The 15,739-nt window shown below is 41.2% G+C and overlaps 1 protein-coding gene across 6 annotated transcripts in view; it reads right to left on the bottom strand.

Annotated features, from left to right (window-relative positions):
• Positions 1 to 15,739, bottom strand: part of PHACTR2 (phosphatase and actin regulator 2) — a 132,055-nt gene that overhangs the window by 11,009 nt on the left and 105,307 nt on the right. For 5 of the 6 annotated variants that reach the window (XR_005627227.1, XM_039706822.1, XM_039706826.1 and 2 more), the window contains exons 5-9: positions 15,464 to 15,697; positions 11,358 to 11,898; positions 9,916 to 10,121; positions 8,056 to 8,212; positions 5,908 to 5,963 (exon numbers count right to left, since the gene is read on the bottom strand). Coding sequence is in view for 5 of the 6 variants with exons in the window: in XM_039706822.1 (XP_039562756.1) it covers positions 5,908 to 5,963; positions 8,056 to 8,212; positions 9,916 to 10,121; positions 11,358 to 11,898; positions 15,464 to 15,697 (1,194 nt within the window). In the remaining variant the exon portion in view is untranslated. The remainder of the gene's footprint in view (positions 1 to 5,907; positions 5,964 to 8,055; positions 8,213 to 9,915; positions 10,122 to 11,357; positions 11,899 to 15,463; positions 15,698 to 15,739) is intronic. The other variant, XM_039706827.1, reaches the window with a different exon arrangement.

Raw genomic sequence — 15,739 nt, 5'->3', positions numbered from 1 at the left:
TTGATTTTAGAATAAGAGTCTAATTTGTAAATGCCAAGTAAAAATTTTATTCTGAGTATTTGAATTACCCAAGTTTCTTCTGCTGCTACAGGACACGAATCAATGACATTTGTTTCACTGTCATTTGTCAGCAAATCGGTTTTATGATATAATTTTTTTTCTGGAGCGATATGATCCAACACTCAAGCCCTCTTGGTTAAGGGCCACTGGCTGGACCAAATGAACCAGTACAGCAGAAAATTATGTCCATTTTTAGAATGTATTTGGGCATATGAATGAAACAATTTCCTTTTAACAAATTTGTATTCTCACCAAACTTGATTTCTTGACTGCCAGTGAAAAGCACACTTAGAAAGACACTATCATGTGGGCTCAGCATATTTTTAATTGATGTACGGTTTGAAGGACAGTATTTGCCCTTTCAGTCCAACTCTGATGGTTATATGCAAAGTTTTGTGGCTGAACTATCCCACCTGGAGAAATACATAAAATTCTGATCCTGTTTTATTCATGGCTGGGAATACAGATTCTGCATTACAGTTCAAGGCTAACTATAAATTTAAAGAAATTAATTTGTTCTGGATACAGCCAACTTGTATAAATGAAAAGGGGGTTTTAAATCCTGGTATAGTTGTATTTGCCCTGTTTCCTATGGCCAGCCTGCTGTGTTAGTAGAGGTGACCTGGCCTGGGGAGAATTTCTGTGTAATGACTTTCACACTGGAGAAAATGCTACGACAGGACACCTCATGGTACTGGCAGATATCTTTTGCTTACTCAAATGCTTTTACATAAGAAGAATATCAGAGAAAGGAGGAGAGGACAAATTATAAAAATAAAAAAGTAAGAAGGGAAAAAGTGGGAAAAAGGCAGTGCTTGCCCAAGATCTTCTCTGTGAGAAGACTCCAACACCAACATCAGGTTCCCAAGAGCAAGGTGCAATCGCACAGGCTTGCTGCCAGGATTAGGTTGGATTTCAGGTTGCTGGTGGTGTTACTGAGATACTGAAATATGGATCTAATTTATAGTTTATTAATTGCTTTTCTCTTAAATTGAAAAGAAATGGATAGCCTGTTTCCATAGAGGAACTGTAAATGGACTCAAACTGAAGAATAACTGTAAATGAAGAGTTATAGCTTAATTTACATTTATTTTTTTTAAATTAATGTATCTATCAATAAATAAGTTGGGTATATTTAAGGACTTTAAAGGATAACTAATCTCATAATATCTTCACCTAAAAAAGTCAAAAGGTCTCTAGCTGTTTTCGGTCAGATAAATCATCTGTAGGCTTTTGGTTAAACATCCTGTCTTTGCAATCAATAGACACAGTAGCTGAGGTAATTAAACACAAACTATTACTTTGGGGTTACATTCACTTGGAAATCATGTGACATAAAAAATTTTGTCCCCTCATGAATGGAATTGTTTAAGTCCTACCTTGGACAATCTCCAGTAGCAGACATAGCAGGAAAAAAGACAATTGAATGTACACATCACTGTACTGCCCTTTCCTTACTTTAGCTTGTAAAATATGCTGTGCATTATTCATATCTTGGCCCTTCTTTGCTATCTAAACCACAGTGTCTCCTAACAAGCAGCAATAAGAAGCTTCATGTAAGAAACAGGGGCTCATGCTGCTTAAGGTATACTTCTTAAGGAAGAACTACCAACAGCATGGCACCTGAAATAGTGTTTCTCTGTATTTTGGGGGAGAATAAAATACCTTAAAAATCTTTCTCTAGACATTTAGGAAGGTTGAAGGTTAGCTGCCTATCCCGAACTGTGAAGCCAGATCCCTGTGGAGAGCAGATGACTGCACAGTGGGATGGCTAGACAAGGGAAACCCCCCAAAAAGGGCAAGCATCTTAGTGACTGGGCAGAGGGTCTAGGTACCCCTTGGAGCAGGCCATCTTCTGGAGGATATTTCCAACAGGAGGCACCAGGAGCTTCCTAAAATCCTGGGAAAAGCAGGAGAGCATCAAACCCCTGGGGAACAGACAGTCTTCTGCATGAAAGGTCAGGGACAGGATTTTATACATTCAGGTTGGTTTTACTTCTAGGAATAAAACTCAAGAGCTAAAGGAAATGGACTGAAATTTTGTGGCTGCTAGTAATATACTGAATCTGCTGTTTGGCATGTGGGCCCCTGTCTCTGGCACTGACTTGTACCTGAAGCACCAATTTCCCACTCCAGCCTGCTGGGCAGAGTCTTGCTTTAAGCCTGGTGCTACAGAAATGCTGCCTGGATACAAATTCCTACAAACAGTAAAAACTACAGTGTGCTTTTGGTCTTTTAAGGTAAAAGTTTTGAAAGTTGCAAGAAGATGTACGGTGCTAAAAATAATGGGTCTGGAGCTCCTGGTTCCTGTAGGTGTCGTGGAAAATTCCAGCCAGAGGGCCAAGATTTGGCTGCAGGTATGAAGTGACTCACTTGGCCAAACAGGAACACATTAATGCACAGGAACACACTTATCACTGCTTTCCACCTTAAAAGCAGATCTAATCTGTGTGATGTGGAGAGAGAAAATATAAACACAGCGTTCTCAGCTGCAAGTCCCCTCCTCAGATGTCCTGCTGCTGCCCTACTGGCAAAGAACCAGCCCAGAGAGCACCCTTTGCTTGCAGAAATCACTGATTAGATCCCAGCAAAACTATGGCTTCCCTCCATCCTTGCCTGCAATTCCTAGGAGGTCAAACTTGGAGTTGACTCCTAATTGAAACAATTTTGTTTAGCATCAGTTATTGTGGCTGTCAAGTTAAATAATCCACCAGTCAAAGCCAAACAAGCAGCTTCCCTGTCATCTATACATTATTGCTCCTGCAACTTTTACCACATTACATCTGGTCACCTTCTGTTCTGTGGGACGTTTGTTTTGTAGCAGAAGGGGAGAAGAAAAGAGACAAATTGTCCTGCCTGAGGACTGCTCCATTCTTGATCAAAAAGTACTCCTGGAGCATAAAACCAAACTTTCCATTGTGTCCCTATGGGATTAGCTATGTTTAGAGTTCTCTGCGGGCTTGCTAAGAAAAGAGAAAGAAAAGACAAACAAAGCACTTGCTTCTTGCAGTGCTCTGAAATGCACAAAGTTGTTTCTCTTTCCTGGTTTTACAAGCAAAGATAACCATTAATATTCCTTAACAAGCATCGAGAGCTAAACCCCATTTTCTACAAAGCCACTACTGGCAGGCATGCAGGTGCACTGTACAAGAAATTCACTGTCCCTTACAAATACAGGATGAAAAATACAGTTATCTTAATCTGAAATTCTTGGAAGACTAAAAAGTTTCTTTGCCATAATGCAATACTATAAATACTGTTGGTTCAAAGCCAGTGTACAAGAAGCCTGCCTTTATAAAAAACACAGGGCTTTATGTATTCCTTCAAGTGGACTCTTAAGTTGTCGTAACTTTGTTTTAGTGTGGGAAGTCTCAGAAGTCTGGATAGTTTTATCCAAACAGTTTTTAAACAAATCCGCTTGCAATGTCTTGCCATCATACTTGGAAACAGGATTTTCAGTAACTGGTTTATCTGGAAATATTATCAAAACAAAGCTTCTTGCAAAACAAACTTGCTCACTAACTGGAAATACAAAAAAAGAAAAAAAGTAGGGATTTTTTTCTGAACCTCTTAGAAGATTTGGGCTGAACTTTATCCTGAAGTAAACATTTGGACCTTTACCACTTAATGTAACCTCAAAGTCTGATAAATATTACTCAAAACAATACATCCCCTTAGCTGCAGTTTATATACACACAATAATATAACTCTTTCTCCCCATCCACTACTTAAAAAATATGAGGAAGGAAACTTTATGAAAGAAATCCCAACTTACTCACAAAAGCTCACTACACCAACAAAGGCATTTAAGATGTGTAAACATTTTCAAATGATCCACAGGAAGGAATGACAATAATTTTGATGTAAAATATAAGTGCCTAACAGTTTAGAGAAAACTTGCACCCTGAAAGGACTCTGAGTCAGACTCTCATCACAAACCCTGTCTTGCTTGTGGTTTGCTTTGGTTTTAATAGATCACCTTCAACTTGAAATATTTTATATTTCAGCGATGAGCAAAAAGTAGTTCCTCCACGTGCTTGCAAGGGTCTCTGTGATTTTTTTTTTATTTACAATTCTGCTTCCCAGCCTTTATTTTTTGCTTTCCCTGGCCTCTTTAAGACACCCCCCAGCAGCAGCAGGGGAGGATGGCAGGAGGCACGGAGTGCAAAGCCTGGTCCGCTGCCAAAAGCTTAAAGTAAACAAGCTGAAACAGGAGAGGAAATCTATTAACTGCTTTCCAGTCTTGAGCTACTTATTGCAAAAGCAGTGAATGGAATAAACACTCGCAAAAGGGGCTATTAAATACATCACGGGTTCTCTGCTGGGTTGGTCACCTCGAGATAAGTGAGAAAGGGCAGAAAGGGAGCCCAGCTGGTGCTCCCAGCTCAGTGGCCATATCTGGCCCACCAAAGATGTTTTGGATTTACCTTTCTCACACATTCCAGCTTGAGCAGTTTGTCATATAAAAAAGACTTCTTATTTCCAATTTTATCTTTATTTGTCTATGAAATTGATAGGTTTGGAAATTAGTGTTTTAGAAAGTCTATTCACATTATGTGCTGGACAGGACTCCCCTGATCCCTCTCCTGTGCAAGCATGAACTGTAGCTTCCCTTTTCAGTAAGACATGGCACTATTTGGCATTTGAGAACTCAAACAATAAGATTTTATTAGCATTTTATTATCAGGATGGTTTGCTGAAAGCCAATAATTGCCCTCTCCCTGATTTGCTAGCCTGAGCAAGTGACAGAGTCATCAGTCCAAGGATGCTGTCAGGTAAACATCCCATTTTCTTTTCTTCCCTTCTCATTAGCATGCTACACATCAGGGCTGACACCAGGGTTGCACAGATGAGCTCCAACTTTACTGAACAATTGCTGGAAATAACATAACAGCATCACACCAACTCTTTGATGAGGTGTGAGAAGTTCTCATGCCTTAAGAGTTTTTTTGTTTGCTATTTGTGTGATTTTTGATTTATTGCTATAAATTGTCTTTTCTTCATTTATTTCTTCTACTTAACCATCAAGTACTAATCACCTCTGCAAGATGAACACAGGACTAGGTGGAGCTGGGCATGGCACCTGTTGCACTGTGTGTTTAGGTAACATCTTTATTATGGAAAGATTCATAAAGGAAGACAAAACAATGCTTGTTCTGAAGAGTTTGCCAGCCAAAGAACAGAAGCAAGACAAGTAAATGGCAGAATAGGCATAAAGGGTAAACATCTAATGTACTTCCTCCACCCCTGACTATTTGAATTACAGACTTTTTTCAGGAAGGAAGGAATATGAATATGAGGAAGGATTTAATCAATGGGAAGATATTCAGTGAGCATCTCATGCAGGTTTCAGTACAGAAGACATTTATGTCAGAAGTGGATAGGAAGGTCAGCATGCTGAAGTAGTTGGCATATACCTATTGACTTTCTGCTGAACACTTTGCCTTTCCTCTTTCTACTCCTCCTTCCAACCTCTGCCCTTCCATCCCACCTGCACCTCCAACCGATACACCTTTCTCCTTATCCTCCTCTTCATAAAAATCAGGTGGAAGGTTAACTGGCCTAGAACTATTTCTAAAGGATATTCAAGTCATTCCTGGTCTTTGGGGCCAGCTTCAAGAAGTGAGATTGTGACAAGTAAAATTTGGCATATTCAATAAATGGAATTTTCAAAGCTACAATTACATGTTAGTGTATAAATCAAGAGCTGACACATTATTTTCTAGAACATGATTTCTCTCTAGTTATGGTTCTAATACTGGAGCAACAATGATGGGCTTCCATACCAATCCAACACGTGCTCCCTTTCTAAGCAAATACTATATGAAACCTGAATGAAATACTTACGCTTCAGGATATTTCTTTGCTCCAGCTCTTCAGTTGTGGGCCTCTGGCTGAGTCTCCTGTGAGAACAAAGTAAGTGACTGATTTATAACCAGATCTAAATGACACATGAGGATTTGTAATACAGCTTAAAAAATGTAATTTCTGGAAGTAATTTCCAGGCAGTTACAATAACTGCTCATGTAACCAGAGTGGCCATTTGTTTTAAAAGATGTAGTGTTGCCATTTGAACACACAAACAACTGATACTTGAATAATATTACAGAATTTGTATCAGCAATTTTAAAATCCTCACAGGTATAGTTTCATTAATAAATCCATATACCTTCTTTGTTCCCAAGTACCATCATTATAATCAGATGTGAAATTGTTAGATTATTCTCAGATATTTTGAATGAATTTTGATATTTTTGATATTTTGAAGTCTTACTAATTTTTTTTTAAAAAACCAAAACCAACAAAACCCATAAGCTGTTCATTCCTCGTTAATTTGTATGTACAATACAAATGGGAGCCTTACCTGAAACCTAATTTTATTTAGATACCTAATATAAAAACTGCCATTACAAAAACCCCAAACTGAGACATTAATTTTCTGATTTGTAATGGGGAGAACATGGTTGATGTTGCCTCTGTGTTTACTAAAAAAATCCACTTGTTCACTTGAGGAAAAGAGCACGAAAACTTTCAGCAGTAAAGTTTGTTTTGCAGGTGTGTCCAAGACAGGTGTCTCTCTGTTCATCAACACTCACACACTTCACTACAGACTGTCTTTAGCCTCGTGACACTCATCCACTTCAAATCACCCTTGGACTTACAGATTTATCCCAGAGGACTGGCAGATTTAACACAGGTGACCAGTCCCAGCTGTAGGAAGTCCCAGGTGGGGACCTGACTCAACCTGACTGAGCTGTGGGAACAGACTTTCCCCCAGACCTCAATGCTGCCAGGTGCTGACCGCCAGGCCAGGAATTTTTAAGAAACTGGCATCACACTTGGATGTGATTTTGGGTATGAGCACAGCCCTAATGTACACAGATCTTGTCTCCTGCCACCAAAGCAGAGCTTTGTGCATTGCCTTTCAGCTCTCCAGCAGAACCCACAAAGCAGCTTCTGCAGTTCCAGCCCCAAGGGAGGACTGACAAGCAGGATGTGATCACCAGAGCTCGGATTTGTTCAGGAAAGTGATGCTAACAACAACACCTCTTTATTAGCAGAATAAAAATGACCCTTGGACTCTACATCTAGTAGATGTATCACTCTTACAGTTCAGTAATGAAATAGCTGCCTTGGCCAGACACCCAGTTCACAGAGCAACTCAGCTCATCTTCTGGGTGTTGACGCAAGGCTGTGTACTCTGTACTGGAGCAGTACCAACTGGACCACCCCATATCTGGGACTCTCCAAAAACACAGGACATCCTCCAAATCTGGACAACATTCCTGAGCCAAACAGAAACAAGGACAGGTCTAGCAAAATACAGGCATGCTGTAGTATATTTTCAGAGACCAAAAAAGCCAAAATAAATGTGAATATTAAAAAAACCCCCAAAATTGTAAAAGACAAGTGAATTTTTTACGCAATATTCTCAAGTCCAGAAGGAGAAAGTAACATACATCCCATAGCAGTTTAACAGCTTGAGAAAGATGTGCCTCAGTGTTGGGTACAGTAAAACACTAAACACTGACTGGCTCAACTTCTTTTGCTGGAATCAGCATATGATAATGAAGGACTTGGAGAGCCAGAGGAAGAGGAGAAGGGTCAGAAGGCACAACATGCACAGGTATGATCTGCGTAGAGCTCTGTCAGAGATGGGTATACAAGGGGAAGTTCTGCTAACAAATCTGAGAAAGAACAAGAACCATGGCATTGATTGTTGTGGACTCATTCTTACCCTCTTCCTCTTCTTTCCTTTTTTAACTATGTACCCAAAACCCCAAAAGCTCTCAAATTTTGTTTCTTGCAGGACAAAAAAAAAATATTATTCACACTTTAAAGTTTTGTGAGAAATAAAACCACCATTTTCCGGACAGCTGTACCACAAAGATCCTGCAGTGCACATTGGGCTGCATTTAAAACATGAACCCAGTGTTCTCAATTCTCTTCCTCCACCTCCACCCAGTGAAACCACATTGACCCTGAGACTGATACCTCACAAGCTTTGTTCCAATCTGATGTCTGATTTCCTGCCTCTCCTCTTCGGATGTACGCTGCAAGATGTTTTTGTCTTCTAACTCTTTCTTAGATGGTCTGTTGCCAAGTTTGATAGCAAGAGTATCCCTACGACGAATTTTACTTGCCAAAGAGCCTGAGGAAAGGTGGAGTAGGGTAGATTTAGTTCATTCATGCTCAGGTTACAAACTCCCAGTAAGAACTTTTTAATACCTCCCCAAAGCAACCTTGTTCCCACATGCAGGAGAGGAATTTTAATTAACATCAAAAGAAAAATTTTAGCTCAGTTCATGACAATAAAAAGCTAAAAGGCTTGGAGGGAAAAGCTATGAGCCAAATTGATACAAACATCACTTGTCATCTGTGAAGTGATAGGGTGAAAATGACAAATCTACACTAAAATGTCTTTGAAGTCTAATGCATTACAGGTTGGCTTATTTATCTACTTAGTATATTTAGCAACCTGCTGCTCTTCTTCTTCAGCCTTAAATGGCTTAGTCTCATTCTATCATCATTTCCCTCATTCTTTCAACTTTTTTTTCAATTAATTACCACTTAGTTATTTTATAGTGCTTTCCATCTCTAAGTTGTTTGTAAACTAAACCAAAGAATACAGCTCAAAAAAGTGCTCAGAGTGCCTGTAAAGTAACCTAGGCAGGAACTTCCAGACTCTGAAGCAATCTGTTCTCCACAAAACTGACAGGGCTTTGCAACTTGGCCAGCGTTAGCTTTAGCCAGGTGTGGAAGGAAGGGCATTTACAGCCTTTACAGTATTTCCCTTTTGTCTTGACATTCTGACCAAGCTGGGCTACATATGGCTTAGCCTGGCAGATTTTCACTGTGTAAGGCAGTTTGGTAAGATCACAGGCTCCCAGCTCACTTTTTATAAGACACTGTGCTGCCTCATGCCACTTTGGTACACTGGACCTTGGTGTTCAAACCTTCTTTGTTGAGCACAGTGAAGCACCTCCTCCAAAAAAGCTGTGAGCAAGGCTCTCAAACCATGTTTTGATGGTGATTTCATACTGACATAAAGCCACCCTGGAGGAGATAGAGGGAGGACTGCCCTCCTTCATGCTCCTGACAGCCTGCTGCTGCCTTCTTTGCCCAAGCAAAGGAGAAGCCTTTGGGTGAGCTGGATCAGGGAACCACGAATTCTGTTGAAAATCAGCTCAACAACAGCTGCCCCTACAAAAATAAACATGAACTCTAGCCTAAGGAAAGAACAGCTGGGAGCAGGGATTAGGCAGAATGGGGGCAGGACAACCCCTTCTGCACAGCAGGGCTTCTGCCCAGTTAAGGTGATGATAGAGTAATGACCCCAGATAAAATTTCAAAGCCGTAAAACTTAGATGCAATCTACTGTGATCTGTTCTGTCTGCTAAGGTTGCTCCAGTGCTTAGAACACCCTGATCAAAGAGGAACAAGTGACTTTCAGACAGTGAAGCTGCTGACTGATGAGCCTCCTCTGTCATCCACCACACCTGTAACTCCCATGAGCAACTCATGGTGTGGGCAAGCCAAATGAATGGCTTGAGATGCCCTAAGGTCTCCACCTTGCCCCACCCTCCTGTCCTTCTGAGCCTGTTCCTCCCACCTCCACTCTCTTCTGTGCAATGACTGATCTGCTCTCATCCATGCACAGGCCCCAGCAGGTTTCTGATCGTGATTGCCTGGGACAAGCAGGACACTATTTCTCAGTAGTGACAAAATACTAAATCCCTTAAAAGCATTCCCTGCAGCCATTCCTCTCTCTGCCTCACACTAGCATGGGTCAGGCATATTCACAAAACGCAATCTGCAAACAGCAGCCTGCAGCTTCCTGGGCAGAATGCTTACTTTCAGTACTTCCATTCTCATCATCATCATCATCATCATCGTCATCATCTGTGTACAGGATTGGCCCGTCCGAGTCCGAGTCACTGCCATGGCTCTCTCTGCTGCTTTCACTCTCAGGAGGGGCAGCAGCATCAGAAGCCTCCTCTGCTAGCTCAGAGAATGCTTCATCTGGAGCCTCCCCTTCCTGGTCTTCTTTGGTAGCCAAGCTGTTTATTCATGAGCAGATAGGGTGACACATTAATGCAAGCAGAACAAAATACCAATGAGAAGCAATTGAATAAGCAAGGATGAAAATAAAAATTCTGTTAATCAAACGAATTCCATTCTAAAAAACATACATATATAAGATATGTTTAACATATGCAGCTATGTATATGTATCTATGTATCTGTGTTAGGAAAAAGGATGCAAACAATCCTGAATGATTGAGTGCCGTAAAGACTGCATTAAGACAAATCCTAATTGGTTTTTATTTCTTGTGGGCTGGGACCAAGAGAGAAAACAGTTCATAAAGCTGGGGATGAGAGGAGCAAGTTGGAGAGCAGATGGGACTGCAAAGTTTCCTGTTCTGGAAGCCTAACCCTATTAATTGTAAATACAGTTTCACTGCAGTTGAGCTCAAAATATTCATGCTCATCACTGATGAACGTGGAGATCAACAGCAGATTGCCCTTTGCCTTGGGAAAATCTTGACGTAAAGGAAGGGTAGAGCAGGGGAGATGCAGCACTACAATGCAGAGCTGGCAACAGATGTACCAGCAAGAATTTAAAGGAAGATCTCTAGGCTACCTGCATCTAGACTAAACCCTCTTGGATTTATATAAAATATGCTGATTTTTGTGGCAGGGAAAAGACAAATTAATAAGCCAGTTTCATTTTTCTGCCAACTATTTTGCTTAAAAAATGTGATTATGACTTTTCTCTTGACCAGTTCTTACAATACCTGAGATTTAGACAAGTTATTAGGCAGTAAAAACCAAAACACCTACTAACTGAAGCCTGAAAACCCCTCATTTTCAAGTGTTCAAGTAAATTCAGCAATTGAATTGAGAACTTTAGCAGTGAGGTATTTAATGACATCTACAGAAAAAAAAAGACAGCTACAGAAAAGAACCCCCTTATAATTCGGCATAATTTCTTGTTTGCCTCTATAAGAGTAAATAAAAGTGTCATCAGCTTTGAGCTGAAGTGCTGACCCCAGTGCCAGCCACACAATGAAGTAAGAGACAGGTCATGAGGAACGACCTTCTGGGGAAACGTGAGGTGCTGCAGGCGAAAGGCCCAAAGGCAGCGGGAAGGAACAAACTGTGCTGGGCTGCCCCACAAACTGTTCCCAGTCAGCAGAAGCAGCAGAACAGATCCCCACGTGCCTGCAGTGCACACAAATGTGGCTTCCTTGGCTGTGGTCCCACCGCTCCCCCAGGACAGCCGCACGGTCTCACCTTTGCGCGTCTTCTCCTCCGGCTTCCGGAGCGCTGCCTAGGGCTGCACTGCTCACACTCTGCTCTGCGCCACGCTCAGTCGGGACAAGAGGCTTTGTGTCTGACCCAGGGCTGCGTGGCCCTGCCACACGGCTGTCTGACACATCCTGGGCATCCGAGGAGCCAGCAGGCTGGCTGGCTGCAGCAGGGAAAGGAGGTGGAAGTGGAGGTGGAGGAGGGGCAGCGGTGGGAGGAGGGGGCACAACAAGCTTGCTTGACTGGTCTGCGTTCTCCGTTTCAAAAACTGCTATGGAAGTTTGCTCAGGCTTGGGTTTTTCTGCCTTCGCTTCCAAACTGTCGGCTGAGGGGGAAGAAGCAGCCCCGTCTGGTGCTGTTCGTGGGGCTGACTGTTTCCCAGGTTTTTTCTTGCCCCTGGGAGTCCCTGATGTGCCAGATTTGCTGGAAGTCTCCTTAGAGGCTTTGGGATGAGATGATGTGGATGAAGGAGATGGTGATGAAGAAGACTTGGAGACTGGTAGTTTTTTTGCATGAGAGGAACCAGCTAAAACATAAAGAAAATCAAAGGTATTTTACAGTCTTGCAATTATTTTTGCATTATGTTTTCTGCATGAATTGATTTGTGCTGGTCTTCAAAATAAAAATACACTTGATACTTCTACAATACTTCATGTAAATGCTTGAGATAATAAAATGTTGCAGTTCCAATTTCACCTTTGTGCGGGAGACACTGAAATGATGAATACTTGCCCAAGAACAGCAGAGAGGACCAGCCTTACAAATGGGTAGGAGTTTGTTTTGAGCTTTCTGAATTGGCCCGTTACACCTGGCCTGGACATCATCCAAGAAGTCCACTACTTATTCTAAAAATAGGTGTAGTGACTTAGCTAAAAAAAAACTAAAAAAGCTCCCTGGCAGAGAAAACTGCCTGACCTTTCCTACTACATAAATTTTTGGTCTGATCACTGAAAACCCTGTGATTTTCCTTATACTTTTTAATGAATATCTGAGGACTGTTACTGAGTATCAGTCAATTACCTTTCACAATGTTATTGCAATTGGTGTTGTCCTACGGAATGACAGCAGAGGGGCAGCAAAACAAGGTGTGCTTTTAAGTCCAGCTGGGTCTGTCCACAAAAGAGAGGCAGAAACCACTGCTGTCACTCTGCAAAAATCACCTTCAGAAGGGACAAGGCTCTGAAGGCCTCCTGTATCTACTGGAGGCTTTCATCTTACCAGTGACCAACTGGGGCAGTCTTGAAAATGTAGTGAAACAAGGTTTTGACAGGAGCTATACAAGCTGACTGTTTAATCCTGTGACACTCAGCATACTGAAGCATATACGTATAGTGAATCCCACTAGAGATTTCAGCTAGCCTGCATTTCCATGTGCATTCCAGCCACATTTCCAATTGCTGTGTCAATGTCATGCTGTGTCATCACCTGAGATGGGAGCTTCAAACTTCTGACTTCCATTTTAAAAACAATGAAAATGACAACCATCTAATGGTTCGGTCCTTTTCAACAAAATGCATCCAACTCAAATACTTCTGATGTAATTCTAAAAATTCATTAACTTCCAGAGAACAAATGAAAGATTATAAAGTTATATAGCAGCCTTCTGGCTAAAGCTTACTGAGTAAAACAGAAAGCTGTAATTGAAATCTGCTGAAAGACCTACTTTACTTGTAAGCATTTAAATAAAAAACAACCCCCCAGCAGATTGGGAGAGAATCAAAATGTAGATACTAGCCATAATAAGTTCACTATATAAAACCAGTTTTCACAGTGAGACCGTTCTCAAAGGAGATAGAAACTAATTCAAAAGACACTTTGCTGTTCTCTTCTGCAGCTGTTAACAGTTTAAAAACATTTAGAGAGCTGTGAAGCTTTCAGTATGCCTGAAAAAATGTATAGAAACTTCAGGCAAATCCCTGTTCCTCTTTGTGCTCCCAGGTGACTGTAAAGGGCACTGTCCTGAATCAACTGATACTGCACTCATCTCCCCACATCAGGCACAAATCACTCAATTTACATGCCAAACAAAATGAAGCAGAAAAATGGCATCAGCAGAAGTTCATAATTATAATAGAAATAGATGGTGGTTCCAACCTGCATATTATTTAACAGAAATCTTAATGAATAAGTGGATGGCAGAAAGAAAAGTCTCTGATTCTGATCCCCTTCAGGTACAGGCTGGAGGTCAACAGAACCAGTTACATGCTTGCACTTAAGAATTGCAGCATAGTACAAATATATCACCACACAACTGTGGCTGGGAAAATGTCAAAACATGTTCCATTGTAAAAATCCTTACATTGTTTTCAGAACCTGCAATTAGATACAGAAACTGAAAAGATTTCTCCCACAGAAAACCCCCCTACGTGTCCACGTGGGTCAAAAGTGCTATTGCTGTTGTTGTTTTTGACTGGGCTGGCTGACAATTTTCTGTCATGCCTCTTTTTCAGTAGAAGATTTGAATTCTGATTAAATGAAAAATTTAATGGCTGTTGTTTGCCTTTTGGCATACATCCATGCCTACATTTAAGTCCCATTCTCCCAGTTCCACTGTTTCAGTATGGAAACCTGCTGTGCTGCCCTCAGGAGAACCATGGCTCAGTTGTTACTCATATTCTTCTCCTCCTTCATGAGACTTGATCACTGGCTGCATCATGTGTTCACTTTCATGGGGATCTGACAAACCTCTTGTACTAACACTGTTTCAAAGCAGCTCTACTGATTAAGTACTGCCCCACTTTGAATGAACACAATATGTTTTTAATGTTGGAAGAAATTACCAGTAGAATAAGGGATATTCGTGGATAAGGGATATTTTACATCTGTATGGTCTGCAAGCACTGCCTGACATTTCAGCAAGGCTAACGGAAGACAAATCTGGAACCTGAATGTATCTTAGTCTAAGAAGTCAGATACCTGACAGCTTGTTGCCAATCACTGGTATAAACAATTCTTTATGTGATGGATTGCTTTATGTCTGAAAGGTCTGCTCTTACAAGGCTGCTTCACCTATGAAGAGCTGAGTTTCCCAGCTGCATGTGAAATACAAGCAGCAAATACTGGATTTTCAAAATGTTTATTCTTGTAGTTGTCTGATGTAGTATGGAGAGTTAATACCAAGTTAATGGATATTTTATAGCAAAGTTATTATTGTAATTCTAGAAGTCTTGCAGTGTTTTCAAACAGTCCTCTTATGTATGCTTCAAATACAAAATGTGCCAAAATGTACAAGCTCTGAAGAGAAATACTTGCAGAGAAAACTGGAGGGACTGGAGGACTTTGAAAGACGGACAGAGACTGAAAACACAGGGCGTGTATAAGTTTGCCAAAATATATATGGAGCCCATTCATCAAAATACTGCTTGTGTTCAAATTATATGTGTATGTTTTAATTTTGATCATTGTCTACACTGCAATCGTTCAAACTCACGATCAGTACCTTAAGAGCATCCACCTATAACCTTTAATCTTGCATCGCTGCTGAATTTTGATGTATTAGTGTGGTGATAAATATATGTGCTATGTGCCTGATTGATATTTTCCATTTTCAGTATGTACTTAGAATCAGAGCACCTGAGGGAAGCCTGGTCATTTCTAATGGTTGTCTTTTTTTTTTTTTTTTGTCAGTTAAACCAACTGCTATTCAACAGTCTTTTAAGATGGTTTTGTTCTTAACTTCTTTTTGATCTTGTCATATTGTCAAATTAACTAGAATAGTTGATCCTTCTAGTAGAAAGTTACAGCAATACCAAATTAGTTTTACTTAGGGGTAACTTGTGCTTGGTTCATCTTCTGCCCTGCTTATTCTTGAGCTGATTCTCTGGGTCATTTTCACTTGAACTAGGAATTCAATGCTGTCTCTGATGTGCTCAGTGTTGTACACAGGTTCACTCAACAGCGAGGGGTCTGTGTGTTTTCTGGGGTGTTTGTGGCCAGCAGAACCATTGCCCAGCTGGAAGCTCTCTACAAACATCCATGGCATGCTCCTCAGTAACACTGCTACGTCCGAAGGCACGAGTCACGGTAAGAGCAAGGCAAGCAGCCCCATGCACATGCACCCAGCGCCGCTGCACTGCACGGGCAGTACTCACCAGCTTCTCGATTTGCACTGGCACCTGTTGGCTTGGGCGGCGGGAGAGGAGGCTGCTTAGCAGGAGCCTTTCCCTTTTTTTTAGCATGAGGTGCTTCGTTACCCTTATGGCTGGTGGTGGTGGAAGCGGCAATGGCAGTTTTTGGTGGTAGCGGAACTTTTTTAGGTTTAGGCTTAGGCTTAGGTAGTGGTGGAGCATGGGATGTCGGTATTTCTGGGCAGTGACCAGTGCTCTCTATGGGTAAGAAAGTGAACAGAAGCCAACTGACACAGACAT

The sequence above is a fragment of the Passer montanus genome, unplaced genomic scaffold, assembly GCF_014805655.1.
Source record: "Passer montanus isolate IOZ18808 unplaced genomic scaffold, ASM1480565v1 scaffold2, whole genome shotgun sequence".
NCBI classification, from domain to species: Eukaryota; Metazoa; Chordata; class Aves; order Passeriformes; family Passeridae; genus Passer; species Passer montanus.
The sequence above is the reverse complement of the archived record's forward strand: the minus strand, read 5'-3'. Positions and strand labels throughout refer to the sequence as shown.